Source organism: Corythoichthys intestinalis, chromosome 12 (genome assembly GCF_030265065.1).
Source record: "Corythoichthys intestinalis isolate RoL2023-P3 chromosome 12, ASM3026506v1, whole genome shotgun sequence".
Lineage (NCBI taxonomy): Eukaryota > Metazoa > Chordata > Actinopteri > Syngnathiformes > Syngnathidae > Corythoichthys > Corythoichthys intestinalis.
Window position 1 is genome coordinate 7,944,905 of NC_080406.1, and position 24,366 is coordinate 7,969,270.

The 24,366-nt window shown below is 38.6% G+C and overlaps 1 protein-coding gene across 5 annotated transcripts in view; it reads left to right on the forward strand.

The window, feature by feature from the left end:
* The window catches only part of il1rapl1a (interleukin 1 receptor accessory protein-like 1a), a 628,485-nt gene that overhangs the window by 407,167 nt on the left and 196,952 nt on the right, over positions 1-24,366 (forward strand). For all 5 annotated transcript variants that reach the window (XM_057852783.1, XM_057852785.1, XM_057852781.1 and 2 more), the window contains exon 6: positions 24,058-24,132. In XM_057852783.1, the coding sequence (XP_057708766.1) occupies positions 24,058-24,132 (75 nt within the window). The remainder of the gene's footprint in view (positions 1-24,057; positions 24,133-24,366) is intronic.

The following is a 24,366-nucleotide window of genomic DNA, read 5'->3' on the forward strand; positions in this document are numbered from 1 at the left end:
GTGTGCCATGATCCCAGTATTTGACATAATACAAAACATGTAGTTTACTCACTTCCTTGTAAGTCCAAGTGTCCCACAGTTGTCGGACTTCTTTTGGCCTATCTCCGCGGTGAAAGGGAACTTTTTGAAACCCAAAAAGGCTCACATGCCTTTCTCTGGTGCAGCAACTAAAGCCTGCAGCAAATTGGCCTGGCGTGATGCGAAAAATAAACGAATTAACCCGCAAAATCAGCAATCCATCTGCATGCTATAAAGCAATGCTGTATTGTGAGTAACTATATGTCAGTGAGTCACTATGGTGAAGTGAAAATTTGTGTAGTTTTCGTAATTACCGCACAATAAGGCACACCTATCAGCCACCACCCACCAGACGGCATTTGTTCATAGATTAGCCGCACCGGACTATAAGCTGCAGCTGTTCTCACTGTATAATGAGAAATTTACACCTAAAGATATTAACCGGTACACTTTATTTGACAGTGGCATCATATGACTGTCATAAGACACCATGAAGCTTTGAACCAATTGACTGCAAAGCTTCATTGCTTCAAGAAGCTTCTTTTGGCCATCAATGCTCCCATGGGCGAGACAGTTAACCTCTGCAGCCACCTGCTGTTAATACTGTTGTCATCCAACATGCCTCCTAGCATGCATTGCAGCGCTACAGATGTAAATAACAATCAAAATTCATTTTCTGTGCTAATTATTTCTGTAGTTACTGTTCGTTTTTTCATTAATTGCCAATTATTGTTATGGTGACATTTTATTTGACAGTGGCGCCATAAGACTGTCATTAGACAATCATAGTTATGACATGACACTGTCATGAGCATTAATGAATGCTTATAATGTCATTTAGTGTTATCCGGCAAATTATCTCACTTTTGAATGGACGTATACCCATGATAGTGTCATGTCTTAATTATGATGGTCTTATGACAGTCTTGTGATACCGCTGTCAAAAAAAATGTTACATATTAACTAGGGCTGTCAAAATTATCGCGTTAACGGGCGTTAATTTTTTTTTTTTTTTAATGAATCACGTTAAAATATTTGACGCCATTAACGCATGCACTGAATGACCAGCTCGCACATTGCCTCAAACAGATTACAATGAGGCCGTTTATGGACATTAAGAGTGAAGAGAATGCCACCGGCCGCTTGGGGGCAGCGCCGTTCCATACTAATGTTATTTCTTCTAAACGTGGCAGAATTAGTAGTTGTGAGATGTTTATGCTGTATGCACATTGCAATGCAAATTGCTATTTGTGCTCCACACATATTTCGGTAAGTTTTCTTTCTTTTAGTGGCAATTATGTGTCTCTTGTTGTATTCTGGGTAAGATATGTGCAGAGATATATATCTTATAAAGGCGAGTGGACACAGGCGTTCTTTGGACCGTGCCATTTATTGGCATTAGCTTCTCCTTCACAACAAACGTTTAGTGAAAGCACAAAAGCACAACAAAAATAATATTCCTATCTCTCTCAAAAAAAAAAAATGTTCACAAAAAGAAAAGCACTTCAGTCTTTAGAAATGAGGCCCTATTCTCACAGTTAAACAACAATGCAAAATGAACTGGCATTCCATATCAAAATAGCTATGCAAAATACACGTAAAACTTACTCAGACTTTGGTCACTCTATTCTTATTATTGTTCTTTTTAATTCTTATTATTATTATATTAACTCTACTTTTAATGGAAAAGTTTACAAATTTTATTAAAACAAAAACATGAAGAGGGGTTTTAATATAAAATTACTATAACTTGTAACTATAACATTTGTCTTTTAAGAACTACAAGTCTTTCTATCCGTGGATCACTTTCACAGAAGGAATGTTAATAATGCCATTTGTGGATTTATTGTTACAATAAACAAATACAGTACTTATGTACAGTATGCTGTATGTATATATCCGCCTTGTGTCTTAGCTTTCCATTCCAACAATAATTTACAGAAAAATATGGCATATTTTATAGATGGTTTGAATTGCGATTAATTAATTTTTAAGCTTTAATTAACTCAATAAAAATTTTTAATCGTTTGACACCCCTGATATTAACCCAAATAAATCAACAAATACGCCGCACTGGACTAAATGCTGCAGTATTCAAAAGAAGGAAAAAAGTAGAAGCTTATAGTCCGAAAATTACGGTAGTTACCTACATTAAATCGTTGACAAATGCTCATCATCAAATATGTTTTACCCTTAGATCCATTTAAAACAAAATGCTAACCGTACTTTACCTGAAAATTAAGTAAATTTTATGTTTAACACAAAGTTGTGATATGATTAATAAATAATTTAGTACATATATCTTGTGTTACCAATGTACTGTATTTTATCAGTGTAGCATCACTTTTTCGTCTTTCTGGGATCACAGCAACTGCTGCACCCCACAAGTTGCCAAGGAAACAGCATGCCGACTAATATCAATATCTTGCTTTGAGTGAAAAATGATTATGTGTATGAATAGCTAACAATAGGATGCCTCTTCAAAGGGGTTAAATAGCTAAGGTAATTAGTAAAATTGCATCGCCAGGTTTTAATTGTTTGATTGATTGTCTTCGGAAAGGAGAAAAAGAGAGAAGTAGCGGCTGAAGTCGGTGCCTGCCACTCACCTTCATGTAAAACGACCATTTACTATGAGTATGAATTACCTGAGAGCCACATTTAGACATCCCATTGTTCTCTAAAACCGCAGGCTGTGTGTTTATTTGAAATCCTCCTCACATCCGACTGCTTAATTGTACCTCATAATGCGTACTATCACTGCATTCCAACAATCTGCTTTAAATATAATCCTAGCAAAGTGTGTAAATACACTCATTAAATTTCCCCAGGTTGCTTTTTCAATGAAAGAACACGGCATAATGGACGCAATTTGTGGCAGTGGAGTGTTTGCTTTTGGACACTATAGAAGATGACACTAAGTTGATGCTGAATTATTGTTAAAGGGGCTTTTTAAGTTTGTGCAAAAAGAAAATTCTTCTGTTAAGTGGCCTTTAAGTGCAAATGCTTGCATTAGCATTAAATTGTTTAACTGGGCATCTCAATAGAAAGACTTCAGACTAAAAAACAAAGTGCAGGTACTAATGAAGATTCTATACATAGTTTTTAAATACTGTCGATAATAAACAATATGGAGTTTGATAATTTAGTAGAATAGTAACAAAACTTTTAAAATGCACTTTGCGGTTTCCTGTGTCGTCAGAGAAAATTTTATCAACAAGGTGGTCATGTGGTCCATTAATTACCTGATGAAATTTTAGAAGATTTTTATGTTGTTTAGCTAGGGGTGGGAAACCACTTATTACCTCACGATAAGATACGATTTGCGATACAAAGCTCGCGATATGGCGATACAAAGATTATCGATACATTGGTCAGGAAATCATTCTAGAATATTCTACAAAACAACTGATAAAAAGAAAAACTATCTTCATAAGTTGAATAGTAAGTTCAATAGTAGATGTCCATCCATTTGATCTGGGAGGGTGGCAACAAATGAACCCCTCCCTCTTCAAACAGGTCCCTCAGAAATATCTGAACCTTTTAGAATTTCTCACATTTCTGCATAAAGTCACCATCAAATGTGATCTGATCTTTGTCAAAATCACACTGATGAAAAAACGGTGTCTGTTTGAACTAAAACCACCCAAACATTTATAGGTTTTCATATTTTAATGAGGATAGCATGCAAACAATGGCAGAAGGGGAAAAAATAAGTAATTAAACCATCACATTTAATATTTTGTGGCCCCCTCGTTTGGCAGCAATAACTTCAACCAGACGCTTCCAGTAGCTTTAGATCAATCTGGCACATCAAGTAGGACTAATATTGGCCCATTTCTCTCTACAAAACTGCTGTACTTCAGTCAGAGTCCTGGGTTGTCTAGCATCAATCGCTGTCTTTAGGTCATGCCACAGCATCTCAATAGGGTTCAAGTCTGGATTTTGACTTGGCCACTCCAGAACATGTATTTTTATTTTTCTGAAACCATTCTTAAGTTGATTTACTTCTCTGTTTTGGATTATTGTCTTGTTGCAGCATCCATCCTCTTTTTAGCTTCAACTGTCAGACAGATGGCCTCAGGTTTTCCTGCAAAACATCTTGACAAACTTTTAAATTCATTCTTTCATTAATGATTGCAAGTTGTCCAGGGCATGAGGTAGAAAAACAGCCCCAAATCATGATGCTCCCTCCACCATGCTTCTCGGTGGGGATGAGGTGTTTATGTTGTTGAGCTGCTCCATTTATCCTCCACACATGACATCCCCAAACTTTGGTTTCATCAGTCCACAAAATATTTTGCCAAAACTTCTGTGGAGTGTTAAAGTGCCTTTTTGCGAACATAAACGAGCAACAATGTTTTTTTTTTTTTAGTTTTACATATAGTTGATGTGTGCACAGAGATATTGGACTGTGCCAGTGATTTCTGTAAGTCTTGAGCAGACACTCTAGAGTTCTTTTTTTTTTTCACCTCTCTGAGTATTCTGCGCTAAACCCTTGACGTCAAGTGTGTAGGCATTTTGTGGCATAAGGGCAAAAGTGGAGTGCCCACTCTACCACCTATGGCAATGCTTTGAATTTGGCTGCTTAAGCGGCTGTCTATCTGTCTACTCTTTCGGAGTTTGGATATTGGTAAGGATATACAGTGGTATCTCAGGATATAAAACTGATTTGTTCCAGAGTTGCTATCCTATCATGATTTATTTTGTATCATGAATTGCGGTTTTACAGTTAAATCACTAAATTCAATGTAAGCATTACTAAAACACCACATTAAAGCTGCTGCCTCCGCGAACCGACCCCGGATTGCGCGGTAAATGGATGGATGGATGGATGGATGGATGGATGGATGGATGGATGGATGGATGGATGGATGGATGGATGGATGGATGGATGGATGGATGGATGGATGGATGGAAAATGGCTGTCATGCCCTATAACTGTATGTCTTTATTCGTCATGCTTTGTTGCCCCCTAGTAGCGCTTAAGTGTAACTGGTTTATCAGGTTCTAGTTTATTCTCCAGACGTTATCACATGACTACGTGAGCTCATAGCAAACACGGAGTGCCACAGGAGGCGCTAACATCGGCGCAATTACTTTCTATTTCATCTCGCTGTTTGCGCCTTGATAAAGCATCGCTAGTACTGTAAGTAAGGCTGCAGCTATCGATTATTTTAGTCGTCGAATAATCTATCAACTAGTTAGTTTGAATAATCGAGTAATCAGATTAGGAATATTTCATGTGTTGCAGAATTAATTTTTGCAGATGTAAAACAAAGGCTTGCCAAAATTGCACTTTCAAAAGAGCATTAAATGTGAATAAACAACATTTTCGAGTGTTTCTTCAAACTATGCTGACATGCATTGCAAAAGTCCGCTAGCTTAAATGCTATAAAATGCTAACTTTTTTTTTTTACAATACTCTTAACGAATCGGTCAAACACATATCCCTACATAAAATGGCTAAATATACCTATAAACTAAATTACGAATGCATTAAACAAACACATTAGCTCAAACAAAAACTTACCTTATGTTGATCTTAACAGGGAGCAGCTGGATTCAGCCATGTTAATTGAGTTATGTCATATTCACTGTTGCCACTAGAGGGCGATGTATCCATCCAAATGAATAAAACTAAATGCAAACACGTTCAAAACAAAACATTACAACACCAATCTAACTAAACAAATTCTCGAAGCAGCAAAATTTGATTTGAAGCTTTTTTTCTCATCGAATTACTCGAGTTAATCAATTAATCGTTGCAGCACTACATGTAAGTTTCAATATTTTTTTTGTTTTATATACACGAGCATTGTGTAGCACATTGTGTTGTGGGTATTTCATGTGTTTACATTTATATTGAAACGTAGTTACATTATTGCATTGCTGTGAGCGGGAACGATCTATTACATTACGCATTATCTTTCGTGTGATGAATATTTTTTCATAATATGAACCAAAAAACTGCTGAAATCTGTGTGTAACGAAGCTTTCGTATCTCGAAGTACCACTGTATAGACATTTTTCAACTCTTTAAACTCACCTTTTATTGTTTTCAGAATTATATAGCTGTGGCGCCTCCAGAAATTTTTCATAGGGGTGGCCAGATGGGGCCACTTAAAATCTTGGGGTGGCCAAAACTAAAAGCCATAATTTCAGGTTTTCATTATATTATTGCAGTAAAAAAGGTCAGGGGAAAACTATCAGAAGGACTTAAGGACACGGCTACTGATATACTTTGGTGTATTGTGTAATATTTGATGTTACTAATGATTTAATGTGCATAGTCCATAACTGTCCAGTCAACATTTAGAGTTCCACAGCAATTCTGTTTTATTGCGTTATGTATATATTAGGCATAAGGTGTACATTTAACTAGGGCTGTCAAACGATTAAAATTTTTAATCGAGTTAATCATAGCTTAAAAATTAATTAATCGTAATTAATCGCAATTCAAACCATCTGTAAAATATGCCATATTTTTCTGTAAATTATTGTTGGAATGGAAAGATAAGACAAGACGGATATATACATTCAACATACTGTACATAAGTACTGTATTTGTTTATTATAACAATAAATCCACAAGATGGAATTAACATTAACATTCTTTCTGTAAAAGGTATCCACGGATAGAAAGACTTTTAATTCTTAAAGGACAAATGTGAGTTTGTATATTGTGACTAAATATTGCCATCTAGTGTATTTGTTGAGCTTTCAGTAAATGATACTGTAGCGACTTAACTCTTCTGCCCAAATGCATGATGGGAAGTGGTGCAACCATGACTGTGTGTGGTGGCTGCAAATGATATATGTTCTCTGCGTTGGGTACACTACAGGGTGTTAAGAAAAAAATCAACTCCTGTCACTCTTCCCCATGGCGCATCCCACAATATTTATAGTTGCTGTGGGAGAGATGACAAAGTTTTTCCCAATTAAAAGCACGGACCCAATGAGAGCTTGTATCTACTCCACGCACTTGACACTGCCTCTGATCTGTGTATATAAGTAAAACAGTGCCATTGTTGGCTGTTTGCGTCAATACGTGAGTGAGTCGCACCGCAAATGCGTGAATTGCGATAAATATTTCATGTGATCAATTTAAAAAAAAAAAAAATTACCGCCCGTTAACGCGATAAATTTGACAGCCCTACATTTAACAAAACAAAATAAATGCATTCATTTGGGATGAAATGCATAATTGATGCTACAACAATCTAACAATATACTGGCAAGCGGGGTGGCCAGTGGGGTGGCCAACCAATTTATAGGGGTGGCCGTGGCCACCCCTGGCCACCCCCTGGTGGCGCCACTGTTATATAGCAGTCTGGATCATATAGAAAATTAGCAAAATGTTGACCCCATACACAAATCTATGCACAAAAAAATGGAGTCTCTTTTGGCTTTCATTGATTTGCATTTTTCTTTCAGTCGACCACTCAAAACAATTCACCCAGAAAGTCCACAACGTTTTTTCACAACTGTGCGCTAATGGCATTGTGGATGATTGATCATACCACTTATACTGTAGGTAGAGAGTTTGCTCTGTTTTTAGCATACCTACATGGATGCCTGCACACACAGGGTAACTGTACATTGCACTTAAAGGGTACTCACAGAGCAACATTTCACTGTTTGTGATTAAAAATCCCCATAAAGAACTCCTTTTTAACAGTTTTCATAGCGGAGACTACACCATTTCTTGCTTTATTTATGCCAACTTCCTGCATAAAGATAGAATCGCAATCAGCACCATTGTCACAGTGTTTAAGATTTAGCAGAGATAGTTTGTGTCACCTTCCAAAAATTACATTCCGCTTGGTTTGCAGGTGAGCATACTTCATCATTGCTGGGACAAAATGGATGTACCAGAGTATTTGGATATTTGGGAGAAAGTGAACTTGATTTTTAATTAAAGGATAAATTTGAAACATCGTGAAGAAGGGGGGGAAATTATATAGTTCACTGCAACAATCTGTTCCGAGTTTTTATTTTGCAGGTATCTTTAATTCTATTGGACAGAGGAAGGTGCGCATCTTGTAAAAAGACGACATGACAAAACATTAGAGTTGTCTGATATTATCGGGTAGCTGATAATATTGGCATTTTAAAATGATATCGGATAATATCGACATCAGTTTTGCATAGGCAGATTTTAACGGGTAGCCAGGCCGCCCCCTGGTGTCCGAAAAGTGTCATTGCATGTAATTGACTTTCCTATATATATATATATATATATATATATATATATATGTATAAGCTGTAAAGCAATAAAACTGCAACAAAAATGAATTAAATGAACAAAAAAAAAAAAAAATCTATAATGGGTCAAAATTATTTTTCGAGCACTTTGGACGGTCATTTGCTTTGCATATAGTTAAATATATATACATACATATATATTAGGGCTGTCAAAATTATCGCGTTAACGCACGGTAATTAATTTTTTTAATTAATCACGTTAAAATATTTGACGCAATTAACGCACATGTCCCGCTCAGACAGTATTCTGCCTTTTGGTTTAGTTTTACAGCAAGGTTTTTTGTGCTGTCTAACAGCGAACTCTTGTGGTCGCTTTGCGACATGGTTTATTGCTTTCTTGCCAGTTCAATATGGCTGCACGACGTCTCGGGCTGACGACTACGTTGTAATGTTGTGCTTATATGATCCTTGGACAAGATTTGTCCGTAAGTATGGTTGTTGTAAAGAATGTGCATATTATGTTAGCAAGCGAAATGTTATATTTTTTGTATGAGACGCTTTTTGTTTATGTTTAGTGAACCTGTATAGCGTGCTAAGCTAACGTTGTTGCTAATGCAATGCTTGTGTACTTTTTTTTTTGTAGTTTCACGACGGTCTAAAGAGGACAGTGGTTTGAGGCCATTTTATTAATAAATCAGATGAAAAAGGAAGAAGTCTGATTATTAAGGCGTCGTTCACTAGCTGTCTAGCTTTGGAAAAAGTAGACGCTTCGGAGTGAGGACAGCATAGACAGATATAAATGACAGTACAGTGAAATGCCCACTACAGTCCTTATGTACCGTATGTTGAATGTATATATCCATCTTGTGTCTTATCTTTCCATTCCAACAAATTATTTTACAGAATATATATATAATTCACAGAAAAATATGGCATATTTTATAGATGGTTTGAATTGCGATTAATTACGATTAATTAATTTTTAAGCTGTAATTATTCATTCATTCATTCATTTTCCATGCCGCTTATTCCTCACGAGGGTCGCGGAGGTGCTGGAGCCTATCCCAGCTAACTTCGGGCAGTAGGCAGGGGACACCCTGAATTGGTTGCCAGCCAATCGCAGGGCAAGCTGTAATTAACTCGATTAAAAATTTTAATCGTTTGACAGCCCTAATATATATATATGTATATATATATATATACAGTGCCTTGCAAAAGTATTCGGCCCCCTTGAATCTTGCTACCTTTCGCCACATTTCAGGCTTCAAACATAAAGATATGAAATATAATTTTTTTGTCAAGAATCAACAACAAGTGGGACACAATTGTGAAGTGGAACAAAATTTATTGGATAATTTAAACTTTTTTAACAAATAAAAAACTGAAAAGTGGGGCGTGCAATATTATTTGGCCCCCTTGCGTCTTTGTAGCGCCACCTTTTGCTCCAATTACAGCTGCAAGTCGCTTGGGGTATGTTTCTATCAGTTTTGCACATCGAGAGACTGACATTCTTGCCCATTCTTCCTTGCAAAACAGCTCGAGCTCAGTGAGGTTGGATGGAGAGTGTTTGTGAACAGCAGTCTTCAGCTCTTTCCACAGATTCTCCATTGGATTCAGGTCTGGACTTTGACTTGGCCATTCTAACACTTGGATACGTTTATTTTTGAACCATTCCATCGTAGATTTGGCTTTATGTTTTAGATCATTGTCCTGTTGGAAGATAAATCTCCGTCCCAGTCTCAGGTCTTGTGCAGATACCAACAGGTTTTTTTCCAGAATGTTCCTGTATTTGGCTGCATCCATCTTCCCGTCAATTTTAACCATCTTCCCTGTCCCTGCTGAAGAAAAGCAGGCCCAAACCATGATGCTGCCACCACCATGTTTGACAGTGGGGATGGTGTGTTCAGGGTGATGAGCTGTGTTGCTTTTACGCAAAACATATCGTTTTGCATTGTGGCCAAAAAGTTCAATTTTGGTTTCATCTGACCAGAGCACCTTCTTCCACATGTTTGGTGTGTCTCCCAGGTGGCTTGTGGCAAACTTTAAACGAGACTTTTTATGGATATCTTTGAGAAATGGCTTTCTTCTTGCCACTCTTCCATAAAGGCCAGATTTGTGCAGTGTACGACTGATTGTTGTCCTATGGACAGACTCTCCCACCTCAGCTGTAGATCTCTGCAGTTCATCCAGAGTGATCATGGGCCTCTTGGCTGCATCTCTGATCAGTTTTCTCCTTGTTTGAGAAGAAAGTTTGGAAGGACGGCCGGGTCTTGGTAGATTTGCAGTGGTCTGATGCTCCTTCCATTTCAATATGATGGCTTGCACAGTGCTCCTTGAGATGTTTAAAGCTTGGGAAATCTTTTTGTATCCAAATCCGGCTTTAAACTTCTCCACAACAGTATCTCGGACCTGCCTGGTGTGTTCCTTGGTTTTCATAATGCTCTCTGCACTTTAAACAGAACCCTGAGACTATCACAGAGCAGGTGCATTTATACGGAGACTTAATTACACACCGGTGGATTCTATTTATCATCATTGGTCATTTAGGACAACATTGGATCATTCAGAGATCCTCACTGAACTTCTGGAGTGAGTTTGCTGCACTGAAAGTAAAGGGGCCGAATAATATTGCACGCCCCACTTTTCAGTTTTTTATTTGCTAAAAAAGTTTAAATTATCCAATAAAGGTTGTTCCACTTCACGATCGTGTCCCACTTGTTGTTGATTCTTGACAAAAAAATTAAATTTCATATCTTTATGTTTGAAGCCTGAAATGTGGCGAAAGGTTGCAAGATTCAAGGGGGCCGAATACTTTTGCAAGGCACTGTATATATATATATATATATATATATATATATATATATATATACATATATACAGTACATATACAGTATGCAGGTATGTATTAGAAAATATATTTTTTTCTTTGATTGAAAATATATTTTTTGACTGAAGTAACGTTTTCTTCATCGATTCTCTTATCGATTCTAATTTGGGGAAAAAGAAAAACAAACGTTTTGATCATTGTTGTCACAGATTACTTGAAAAAGTAATTTAATTACTGATTACTGATTACGCCTCAAAAAAGTAATCTAATTACTTTACTGATTACTTCATTATCAAAGTAACTAAGTTACTTTAAAAGTAATCTGTCAGTTACTTTTTACCCATTTTTCTCCGTTTGCCGCCTCAACATAAGAATGACAAACGGAAAAATGTCATCACATGTAATTGACTATCCAATGATTGAATTTAAAGGGGAATATCAGAATTTCGCGCTAGCTTAGCCACTCCGGAGCCCTAAAACTAACAAATATCTGACAAACTGCTTGGAATTTGTTGAAATCAACTCCACCGACCAATTAAACCCCGCTAACTCTAAGATTAAGCCTTATGTCAGAACTTCTGAATTTCGGCTTATGGTTAACAGCATATCAGTGCCAATGTAAAACAATGCAAACTGACTGCACAAAATTGCAAGGTGGTGGGCGCGGATGCGCGTCCACAACCCGGAAGTAGTCCTCTCAACACACACGCGGTCAATTTGGCCACAAAACGTGGCGGCAACTAAGCACTTTACACTCAATCGGACTTACAACACATCCCACAGATGCTAAACGAACACATCACCTCACGGCATAAATGTGCAACACGCATATGATGTAAACAAAGCTTGCCAACTTGGAGCGATGACTGCCCGTCGTTGCTACAGCAAAGCTACGAAGCGGCCGCAGATGTAGGGAGTCCAATCTTTTGCTGATACCCTCCAGAATGAAGGAAAAATACTCACCTTCATTCATGGATATCCACAGATCAACATTCCCTCGCAACGTGTCAACACTTGGCTCCAATGTCCACCCGCCTGGCCCACGCCTTCAGTCCCACAAACCATGTAACACGAGACCAAAACAGGAAATAGCTAAGAGGTTGTCATGGAAACACGTACCGAGAACCTTTTATTTTAGCATTTTCTATTTAAAATGCTTTTCGTTACATGACTACAATAATCTTCATTTTACATATACGTTATGAGGCAATGAAAAAATAGTAACGCAGAGACATTAAGGAAACTAACTTTAATCAGATTACTGGTGTAGAAAAATGAACGCGTTAGATTACTCGTACTGAAAACAGTAATCAGATTACAGTAACGCGTTACTAACTAACGCGTTACTGACTTATTGGCACTTTGCACTTGCACTTCAAGAAACTTCCAAACAAAAACTGATGTTTGTAAATCTTCAATAAACAGGAAAAGCAAGAAATAGGGCAAAACTGGTGTGTTTTTTTGTTTTTTTTTTCAGTAGTGATGAGCACCTGCTGGTATGTAAATAGCCACAGTAGGGCTGGGTGACGTTGACATGAGGGGCGGTCACAGGCTCTTAGGCACAACTGTTTGCACTGTTAATAGGTAATCAGACAGCACACAGATACAGTTTTAATTACACATCAAAGTGGTTTGCATCATTACACAATGTGTGATCCTACAGCTAATTAATGCACTGGGCAAACAAATGAGGACAAGCTGTTGAGTGGACAGGAAGGGGAGGGCGAGTGACCGCTTGGCGATCATTTCAATGTTTTTTTTTTTTTTTTTTTGTACAGCTATAAAAAATATATATTTTTTCATCAGACATAATAGTTCATTTGGTAGCTGAAATGCTCAGTGTTTTGCAATTGTGTCAAAATTATTTATTGCATCTTGAAGCATCAACTAGAACTAGATGTTTATTTCGCCTCAGTTTGATGTCTTCAGAAGTGATGAGCATAATCAAATAATGGATGTGAAATTAATTCAACAAAGGGTGAATTTAACTCCCTCCAACTAGCTATGAAATTGTTGCCTGCATAGCCTTCGGTAAATTTTGAGCTGTGGCTCAAACAAGTCAAAACTTCATGACATCCCTAAATAAGAGCATTTAAAATGGCTAGTATTAATGTTGCCAATTTGTAATTATCCTAAATACTGTATGTAACAGCTTGTATGTGGGAAAATAATATTGATAGTTACTTTTGGAAATAGCTCGTGACAAGCAGTATATCAGGTACATGCCTACATGACTCAATGTAAACGTAGAATTGCAATTCTAGATATATTCCTATGTAATTACAATTTCGTTCATTGCACTTGGTTTATTCAGTTTCATATAATTACGTATAAACATTCAGTAGTATGAAAAAGTGTCTGAACCTTTTGGAATTTCTCACATTTCTGCATAAAATCACCATCAAATTTGATCTGATCTTTGTCAAAATCACACAGATGAAAAAAACTGTCTGCTTTAACTAAAACCACCCGGATATTTATAGGTTTTCATATTATAACTAGATACATTTTGAAACTTTTCTTTGTTTCCTATTAAAAAAGGAATGGGCAACTTTTTGGCAAATTTCCGGGGAACCGTAATTTTTTTCCAAATTCTGTGTGTAAGTTTTATACCCCTCACCGTCCTGGAAATTTTGATGCCCAAATTGTGTGATTTGGTCAAAAATTGTAGGACTAGATACATTTTGAAACTTTTTTTTTCTCATTAAAAATTAATGGGCAAGTTTTTGTCAAATTTTCAGGGGAACCGTAAATTTTTTCCAAATTCTGTATATAGCTTTTATGGCCCTCGCCGTCCTGGAATTGTTGATACCTAAATTATGTAATTTGGTCAAAAATTGTTGGACAAGATACGTTTTGAAAATGGTTGTTTTTTCGGAAAATTGCCGTTTGCGGCGCAACGGAACATTTTTCGAAGCCGTTTGAAAAATTACCTGCGCCGCGCAAAAATTCCGGACGTGTCGATACTTGAATGGTGCCGATTGGTCAAGCAGTTCGGGCTGCGCGGTGCGCCGAAGAAATCCCATTAAAAAAATAAAAAAATAACACTATCTGGGTCTAAAGACCCAGATAACTAGGATAGTAGGAAAACAATGACAAAAGAGGGAAAAACGAGTAAGTGAACCATCACATTTAATATTTTGTGCCCAATTGTTGGAGACGTAAGGTTCTGTGTGAACACAAAACTGCATTTGGCGACGAGCAAGGCGATTTCTCGAAACGGTTCAACTTTGGTCTGACCGCAGCAAATTTTTCATTATGGTGTTAAACCTAGTTTCTGTGGTAATTGCTTTTCTTTTGGCTGAATACTCCCAGCACACAAACACAGATAAGCTCTATTCACTCGCTAAGCAAAATCTGTTATGCTGGAAAGTACCGTAATTTTCCGACTATAAAACGATACTTTTCCCCCTCATTTTAAATCCTGCAGCTTATAGTCCAGTGCATTTTATATGTTGATTTATTTCGGTTAATAGGTAACGCTTTATTTGACAGTGGTGTCATAAGACTGTCATAAGACCGTCATAATTATGACATGACACTATCATGGGCATTACTAAATGCTTATGTCATTTAAGTGTCATCCTGCAAATTATGGCTCTATTTATGTCCAGCTCGGATCTTTTAAGTCCATTCAAAAGTGAGATAATTTGCCAAATGACACCAAATGATACCTGTTATAAGCATTCATTAATGCTCATGACAGTATCATGTCATAATTATTAATTTTTTAATAATTTTATGGCATCACTGTCAAATATAGTGTTACCAAATACCATGACTAGCAATTAATGAAACAAGTGGAACAGTAACTGAAGAAATAATTAGCACAGAACATAGATTTTGACTGTTATTGACAACTGTAGCACTGCAATGCATGCTAGGAGGCATGCTGGACAACAACAGTGTTGACAGCAGGTGGCAGCAGAGGTTGATTGTCTCCCCTAAGGAAGCAGTGATGGCCAAATGAAGCTTCTTCAAGCAATAAACCAATTGGCTGCAAAGCTTCATGGTAGTTCATTTGGTTCTATGACAGTCTTATGATGCCGCTGTCAAATAAAGTGTTACAAAATACCATCACTTGCAATAATGAAATAACTGGAACAGTAACCGAAGAAATAATTAGCACAGAACATTAATTTTGATTGTTATTGACATCTGTACACTGCAATGCATGCTAGGAGGCATGTTGGACGACAAGTGTTGACAGCATGCGGTGGCAGAGATTGATTGTCTCCCCCAAGGGAGCAGTGATGGCCAAGTGAAGCTTCTTGAAGCAATGAACCAATAGGCTGCAAACCTTCATGGTGGTTCATTTGGTCCTATGACAGTCTTATGATGCCGCTGTCAAATAAAGTGTTACCAAGGACCACAACTAGCAATTAATGAAACAAGTGGAACAGTAACTGAAGAAATAATTAGCACAGAAGATGGATTTTGATTGTTATTGACAACTGTAGCGCTGAAATGCATGCTAGGAGGCATGTTGGACGACAACAGTATTGACAGCAGGTGGCAGCGGAGGTTGATTGTGTCCCCGAAGGGAGCAGTGATGGCCAAATGAAGCTTCCTGAAGCGATGAAACTTTGCAGCCAATTGGTTCAAAGCTTCATGGTGGTTCATTTGGTGTTATGACCATGCAGCTGTTAAATAAAGTGTTACTGGTTAATGTATTTTGTTGTAAATATCCCATAATACAGTGATGACAGCTGCGACTTATAGTTCAGTGCAGCTTATCTATGAACAAATGTCGTTTTCGTGTTAGATTTGCTGGGTGGCAGCTTATAGTCAGGAGTAGGGTTGGACATCGTTTAAAATTGAACGATTCCGGTTCCAATTCCGATTCCACGTTTTGATTCCGGTTCCAAATGACTCTCAATTCCTATTCTTTTAAGAGGCAGGGTAAAAAAAAGGTAGGGTAAAAAATGGCATGGTTTATATTCAAGTCTAAACTTCTGGATGATTTTTTTAAATTATATGAACTCACAGGGCTAATTTTAACTTGTATATAAATATCAGTCTTTGAACTCGAGCAATTTTTTTCAACTCTGTGGTCAGGGCATCGAAACATGGAATTGAAATTAGGGTTGTTCCGATCATGTTTTTTTGCTCCCTATCCGATCCCGATCGTTTTAGTTTGAGTATCTGCCGATCCCAATATTTCCCGATCCGACTGCTTTTTTTTGCTCCCGATTCAATTCCAGTCATTCCCGATAATTTTTCCCGATCATATACATTTTGGCAATGCATTAAGAAAAAAATGAATAAAACTCAACATACAGTACATAAGTACTGTATTTGTTTATTATGACAATAAATCCTCAAGATGGCATTTACATTATTAAAATTCTTTCTGTGAGAGGGATCCACGGATAGAAAGACTTGTAATTCTTAAAGGATAAATGTGACTTTGTATATTGTCACTAAATATTGCCATCTAGTGTATTTGTTGAGCTTTCAGTAAATGATACTGCAGCCATGCCCCAATGCATGATGGGAAGTGGAACCATGATGGAAAGTGGAACCATGACTGTGCATAATGCTAGCAATTCATATATCTTCTCTGCGTTGGGAAATAAAATAAGGTGTTAAGATAAATGCGACCTTGCTCCCCCACATTGCTTCCCATGATATTTTTAATCGTAGGGAGAGGGATTGTAAGGTTTTAGCCAATTAAAAAAGGCTCCAAAGGCTGCCGAAATTCACTCTACTCATTTTACGCTGCCTTTTATCACTCTATGTAGGTAAAACGGCGCCATTACAGATTGAGCGTGACAATGCGTGAGTGGGTCGTGCAGCGCATGCATTAATTGCGTTAAATATTTTAACTTGATACATTTTTTAAAAATTAATTACCGGCGTTATTGGGATAAATTTGATAACCCTACCTTAAGCCTAAACTAAAGACTCTGGATGAGTGTAACATATTATGTCTGTAACGTTAAATACAATTAGAAAACGATTTAATTAAAAAATATACAGTACATATATTAAAAAAAGGCATGGCCGATATTTTTTTGCCGATTCCGATACTTTGAAAATGACGTGATCGGACCATCCCGATCGATCGGGACATCTCTAATTGAAATTTAAAAATTCGAACGATTCCGGGGGCATCAGAGTGTTAGAACCGTTTTACCATCGATGCTCGATGCCCAGCCCTAGTCAGGAGCGCCTTATAGTCCGAATATTACGGTAAATGGTGGACGAGGCATGGACGTCATGAAGTCGTAGGTCGAGGACATCGTAACCCGAGGATTCCCTATATTTCATATTGGTAATTTTGCCCGAAGACCAGCAAACACTGAACCTCCGGGTCCTTCCCAAAAGAGCTGAGTTTTCAAAGGGCTTGTTAGAGAGGTTTGGTAATAAGTCCGGAGAAGAGATCTTGTGAGGACGCTCAGAGGAAGCATCTTTATTTTTGTGTGTGTGTATGTGTGTGTGTGTGTGTGTGGGGGGGGGGGGGCTGAAAACGCTGCTGTTGCAAATTCACTGCTTCATAATTAGATGTGCCTGAAAAGTATGCTGCCGGGAGTCGTCTGTTTTATTCAATACCAGCTTTTCTTTTATACCGCTAAAGTGCAAATGTGTGTGTACTCCCAGTGATATATCAGAATAAAAACGCTGGTCTGTAGAAGTGGTGGAATAATGATGGAAACAAGGCAGCTGAACATAGATGCAACCCTGTTTCAATCCCGCCTTAACTGCGCAGTCTTGTAGATACAAGAAAAGCCCTTTGTGTTCTTTTAACCTGGTGCCCTTTTAAGAGCGCGACCCTCCTTTCTGTACACACAATTGCTTTTAACAACAGTGAAACTGCATTATGTTGTCGGTATTTCCCAGAGAAAGCAGACGCACTCGAGGCAAACGTGTGTACAATTTACCTCACTGCCAAGCTAACGATGTCTATTTAGTGGTTGTTAAGCTAAGGTTCGGAAAACCATTTGTTTGAAGTGCGTTCATTTAATCTGATTGTGTGTGTGTGTGTGTGTGTGTGTGTGATGGGGTTTGATTTTAAGAAAATCTAGAGAAAAACTGCACCCATTTTTAGGGCTGCAGCTATCGAATATTTTAGTCATCGAGTAATCGACTGAAAATTCTATCGATTAATCGAGTAATCGGATAAAACAAATATATTTTTAGGTGAAGAGCAATTATAAATATACATGAGAAAACAAGACATTTCATCTAATCTTGAACCATTTTCAGTCAATCAATGTCTTTATTTTCGATGTATATTGTAGCTAGAATTATAAAAAAAAAGACTAATTCACTGCTTTCACTCAAAAAACTTTTAGATCTTATTTAAAAAAAAAATATATATATATATATATATATATTACCTAAAAATGCCGTTACGCGCCCTGTGATTGGCTGGCAACCAGTTCAGGGTGTCCCCTGCCTACTGCCCATAGTTAGCTGGGATAGGCTCCAGCACCTCCGCGACCCTCGTGAGGAAACAGCGGCATGGAAAATGAATGAATGAATGAATGCCGTTACGCTTGATAACACACATCACTTAAAAGTTAGGATTTTTTCCCAAGTGTTTCAATTGAATTTCTCTTTGTGTCAAGCCATTTTTAAGTTCTAGTTAAGTTTTAAGTTAGTCTAAACTGTAAGTCCTGATAGGATTTTGAGTTTTTGCAGTGTTTAAAATAAATGTATGATACAGGCTGTACTGGAGCACATTAGGGACCAGTGCTACTTCGTGTTTTATCCAGCAATGACTGCTGAGCTAAAATTGATAGTTAGCATGATTAAGTTTTTATTTTACACCCTCATCACTCCACAATGCTATGTTATGTTAAAGCCTGTATGTAAGACACGTTAGCCACGCAACGACAGTGGTCATAATTAATTGAAACCTAGTCCTCCGCAGGGCTAACTTTACGTGAGCTAGTAGCGACAGTAACGTTAATCTCATTTATTAGCGCTTAGCGCTCTTTATTAGCGCTTAGCGCTCTACTGCTTTAAGATGGCGGCTGTTTGATAACGCTGCCCAGACGCGGCCGAGTCTGTCATTGCGCATCTAGTTCAACATACATGTGCTCTTTATGAGACGCATCAGACGCTAGCTGTTACCAACTTAGCATCGTGCGGGCTAGTATTTGGCAACGTCGGCGTCGTTTGTGGCGGCTGTCAGCTGCAGTAAGTTTTTTTTTTTCCCTTCTTCCTCTCCGCACGTGACAGCGCGTTGTCCCGCATTAAAAGTAGTCCGAGCAAAACGTGATGCTTAGAGCTGTCAAAATAAACGATTACTCGAGGTGAATAATATTACTCGGATCAGTTTTTAAACTCGAGTTACTCGAGTTGCTCGAGTACTCGTTTCAGCTCTACCCATTTTACTCACTTATTACTAACTTTTCAACCATTGTTGTAAAATGAAGTGTTTAGCCGCACGATTAGTGATTTACAATGTTTGATGTTTTACACGGCAAAAAAAGCAATATTGCCTGTGCACCTGAGTTACAAGCAACAGTTTTAAAACTATCAAATCTGAACGCTATCTACCGTTAAAACCGTGTGCTCCGTGTTTGAATGACTTAATTATATACTGGAAAAAAATGCCGTATTTTTCGAACTATAAGTCGTACCTGAGTATAAGTTGCACCAGCCAAAAAAGTCATACTGGAGTATTAGTCGCATTTTGGGGGGAAATTTGTTCGATAAAATCCAACACCCAGAACAGAAATATCATCTTGAAAGGCAATTTAACCCCTTCAGACCTAAGCATGCTGCCGGGAACCTGAAAGCTACAGTAATAGGGTGGTAGGTGGGTCCCACACTTATTTTTCTATGGCATGGCTCCCAAGGCGTGGCCTCCTCTCTGCCTGGGCTGCCGGCCACGGAAGTGGGGGGAGGTCGGGGCTCTGGTCTCACGTCGCCTCACGGCGGCTCCTCTGCATTCTCCTGCCTCCGCCTTTCCCTCTCTTCTCTAACTGGGTATCCGCCCCTTGAGCCGCCGCGGATCGCTGGCTGGGCGGCAGTGTATCGGCTGGATGTTGCCTGCTACGGCAGGGGACCCTGCCCTGCCCTGGGCTTGGTGGGCTGCTGGGGGCCCCGTTGCGTGCCATGCCGGCTGGGGGGCTGCGGCGGCGGCTTGTGGCCCGGGTGGGCGGACGGGGTTGGGGACAGGCGTGGGGTTGGTGGTGCAACCCCTCTTGCTATCCCTGAAGACCGGTAGATGGGCGCGCAGGTGTCCCGTGGGACCACCCTGGATTCCGGGGGGGCGGAGGAGGGCTGGGGGATGGGCTGCGCCCCCCCTCCCCGGGCTGGGTGGCTGGGTGGGGGCCATGGCCCTGTGTTGGCGCCCGCGTGGCGTCTCCGCTCGTCTGCGTGGCTGTTGCGTGCCCAGTGGGGCTCGCGTGCAGCTGAATGTGATTGGGCGCGCTCGGCCGTGGGGTCCCGGTGCCGGGATTGGCAATGGGGCGGCGTAGGGTCGGTCGCCAACGAACTTACACTCACAAGGGATTCACACAATTACTGGGTTCTAGATCACAGCGATGATTTGTGTACACTCTACTCCTTTCTATCACTTAGCTTATAGATTTCCCCACCTCCTTCCCCCTCTTTCCCTGGTCAACGGGCCCCCCACATGGTGTCAACCGGAAATACATTTAGCTGACAATAGCACCAACATATTAGTAGTTAGTGTAGTTAGGCGTTCAATGTATTTCTTGTTGTTGTTTGTGTTTCTTTTCTTTCTTCTCTTGTGTTTCTTTTCTTCTGTTCCCCCATAACCCCGTCCTGTTCGCTGCTTTGTTATAATAAACGAGGTATGTTGAATGATCACAATGGGTGTATGTCAGACTGTCAATGTGAAACATTAAGACTATCCGGGCACTTAGACTTCCATTCTCCGTGTCAAACATCTGAACAGGACAGGTTTAAAAAAAAAAGATTGACTGAAGAAGAAGACTGAAAGAAAGAAAGACCTAAGCATGTTGCTGAAGGACATGATGCGTTCGCGTCTCTAAGCCAATGAATACACTGAAATTAGTTGCTATTGCCACTTCTGGGAGATGACTGGATGAAACTTTACCCATCAAAATCATATCATGAGGTTTGGCACGCCCTCTTTGCTATTTTTGGCTCTTTGAAAATGGCTAACCAAACACTTTAAAAAGGATAATGTAAATGGCTCATTTCTCATTGAAAACACTTTAATATTAAAAAATAACCAATAAAAGCATGAAATATTCCTAACCAAAAAATTGCACTTTGTTGTGGTGTTTTGTTTTGTTTTTGTTTTTTCCCAAAAAATGCGGGTCTGAAGGCGTTAAAAGAAAAACAGATTACTGTTTTCGGCTGCATATTTCACTACTTTGCAACTTGTAATCTGCAGAATATGATTTTGTTTTCGATACCATATTCTTCAGCCCTTCTCAGTTGTTTTTCTGAGTTACCGCCAGTGCTGAAACACAGGCGTTGAGCACCCTCTGGCAGTTTAGGGGGAGTTTATATGGCGACTCTGCGACACGAAAACGCAATGACTGAGTAGCGGAATTGCCTCACGTGCATATGGTGTCGGCGAAGACGAAAAATTCTGAATCCTGCCTCCAAAGTGGAAGAATTCGATTGCGGGGGCTTGAGGGGGGCTGGCTCCGCATGCATATCAAAAGCTTCTGCCGCGCGGGACCCGCGCCGATAACGTCAGCACTCGTACACGTTCCATTTGGCGTGCGCAGCGGTGCTATTAAACATTAAAAACAGCTAAGGGCGGAACGTCGGCTTATTTACTGTTTTAATAATATTTTAAAATTTAAATATGTTGAATGTTTCCATTTATGTGCCTTTTTGAACATAAGAAAATGCCATTGCTTGGAGTGGGCTGGCATGTTGTCTTCCGGGCTGTGGAGGTCAAAGTGCATCATTCGCTGTCGCCTTGTAAATCTGCACTGCCCCCTAGAGCCTGGCATGAATACTACATCGTTTTCATGCGGAATTGCGACATTGTTCGAATGGAGACCATGGAAACCGTATAAATGCAAATTTGAAATTTTGTGTCTTTTCGGAGAGTCACCATGTAAACTGCCCCTTAGTGTGAAAATAACATAAAATTATGTAATAATGCATCAATAGTTTCACACATAAGTCGCTCCAAAGTATAAGTTGCACCCTGGGTCAAAATGAAAAAGCTGCGACTTATAGTCCGAAAAATAAAGTATTTAATTATTATGTACTTTTGAATACAAGCAATTGCATTATTTTATGAGTATTTTACATGTTTATATTACTATATGTTGCAAAATATACAAATGTTTGCCCCATATCCATATATCGCAAATAGGGCTGTCAAAATTATCGCGTTAACGGGCGGTAATTAATTTTTTAAAATTAATCACGTTAAAATATTTGACGCAATTAACGCACATGCCCCGCTCAAACAGATTAAAATGACAGCACAGTGCACAATGCAACTTGTTACTTGTGCTTTTTGGAGTTTTGTCGCCCTCTGCTGGCGCTTGGGTGTGACTGATTTTATGGGCTTAAGCACCCATGAGCATTGTGTAATTATTGACATCAACAATAGCGGGCTACTAGTTAATGTTTTGATTGGAAAATTTTACAAATTTTATTAAAACGAAAACATTAAGAGGGGTTTTATTATAAAATTTCCATAACTTGTACCAACATTTATCTTTTAAGAACTACAAGTCTATCTATCCATGAATCGCTTTAACAGAATGTTAATATTGTTAATGCCATCTTGTTGATTTATTGTTATAATAAACAAATACAGTACTTATGTACCATATGTTGAATGTATATATCCATCTTGTGTCTTATCTTTCCATTCCAACAATAATTTACAGAAAAATATGGCATATTTTATAGATGGTTTGAATTGCGATTAATTACGATTAATTACAATTAATTAATATTTAAGCTGTAATTAACTCGATTAAATATTTTAATCGTTTGACAGCCCTAATCGCAATATATTGCAAAATATATGAATACTAAACCTCATAAATGGAAATACAGTCAACTACTTAGTGCATTGCATAATATATTTCTTTAAACACCAGCGGTTCTTAATCTTGGTATTTATTCATTCATTTATCTAATCTGTCTTGTTCAGCTGCTTAGACCGGGAAAATAGATATCCGAGTGTCCTTATTGTCTGAACAGTTTTAATGTATCACATGGGAGTTTGATATAATCTTAACCTTGCTAAAGGTACCGAACCCCCACGAGTTTCACATGTGCATTCACCAAACACTTCAGAACGCCTTTTTTTCCCAAATTAAAACTGAAATATCTAAGCTAGCAAGCTAATGTCTAAGCGAATTCCTGTTGAAATTTCTTCACATTTTGAAAGCGTGCTTTTAAACGGATCAAAATTTGAGACCACTGAGGCTGTTGGTCTGTTGTACTTCCTCATACTTAATGCGAGTCAACCTTCCACTGAGCAAACCAGTTTCTCAGACAGAGGACTAGCAGTTGAAAGAAATGGAATAAAGCATGTAAACTGTGGGCAAACAAGTCCAAAACCTGGTCTAAAACACCACTTGGCAAAGATTTCTTGCGACTTCTCTTGTGTTAACCTCCACCAAAACCCTTAAACTTACTCAACGAACCCCTGGGATTCGATTGAGCCCAGGTTAAAAACCACGGCTCTAGACGAACAAACACAGTGAAGCATGTCTACCATCTTTGACACCGCATTTTCAATATAGTTCTGTGGAAACATTAGTCAGATACAAAGAAAAAAATAAATCACAAGAATACTTGGTCATTATACTGTCTCATTTAACAATTGACCTGCGATGATCTGGCATTGAACTGACGATTTAGTCTTCTTTTCCACTCAAGTCAACTGGGAGAGCCCTGTTGTGACTCTGGAAAGGATTGGCAGTGTATAAAATGAAGAAAAAGGTGATAAGATCAATTGAAAAGCCCTTGCAAATGTCTGCAGGACAAATGTTGAATACCAATACTGAGAAAACGATTTTCCGTTTTTTTTCCTCACGATGTTAAAGCGTGTCGCCTCTATTTTTCAGCCCCTTTGACCGACAAGCCACCCAAGATCCTGTTCCCCTCGGAAAACAAGATTAACAACATGGAGCTGCAGCTAGGTAAGATTTGTTCCACTGGTATTAGTAGCTGTGTAGCCCTCACATGACATTCTACGGACTTAATACTTTCCAATAAGGCTTGTGGATGCTGGGTGACACCTGTATATGCTGTTTTGAGGGACTGATGCCATTTCGATTGATTAATCATTTAACATAGTGTTGATTTTCGATTGATTACGTGTTCTCTAAACTTTTAATATGCCCAACTTAAGAATGTTTCAGTACAAAACAGAG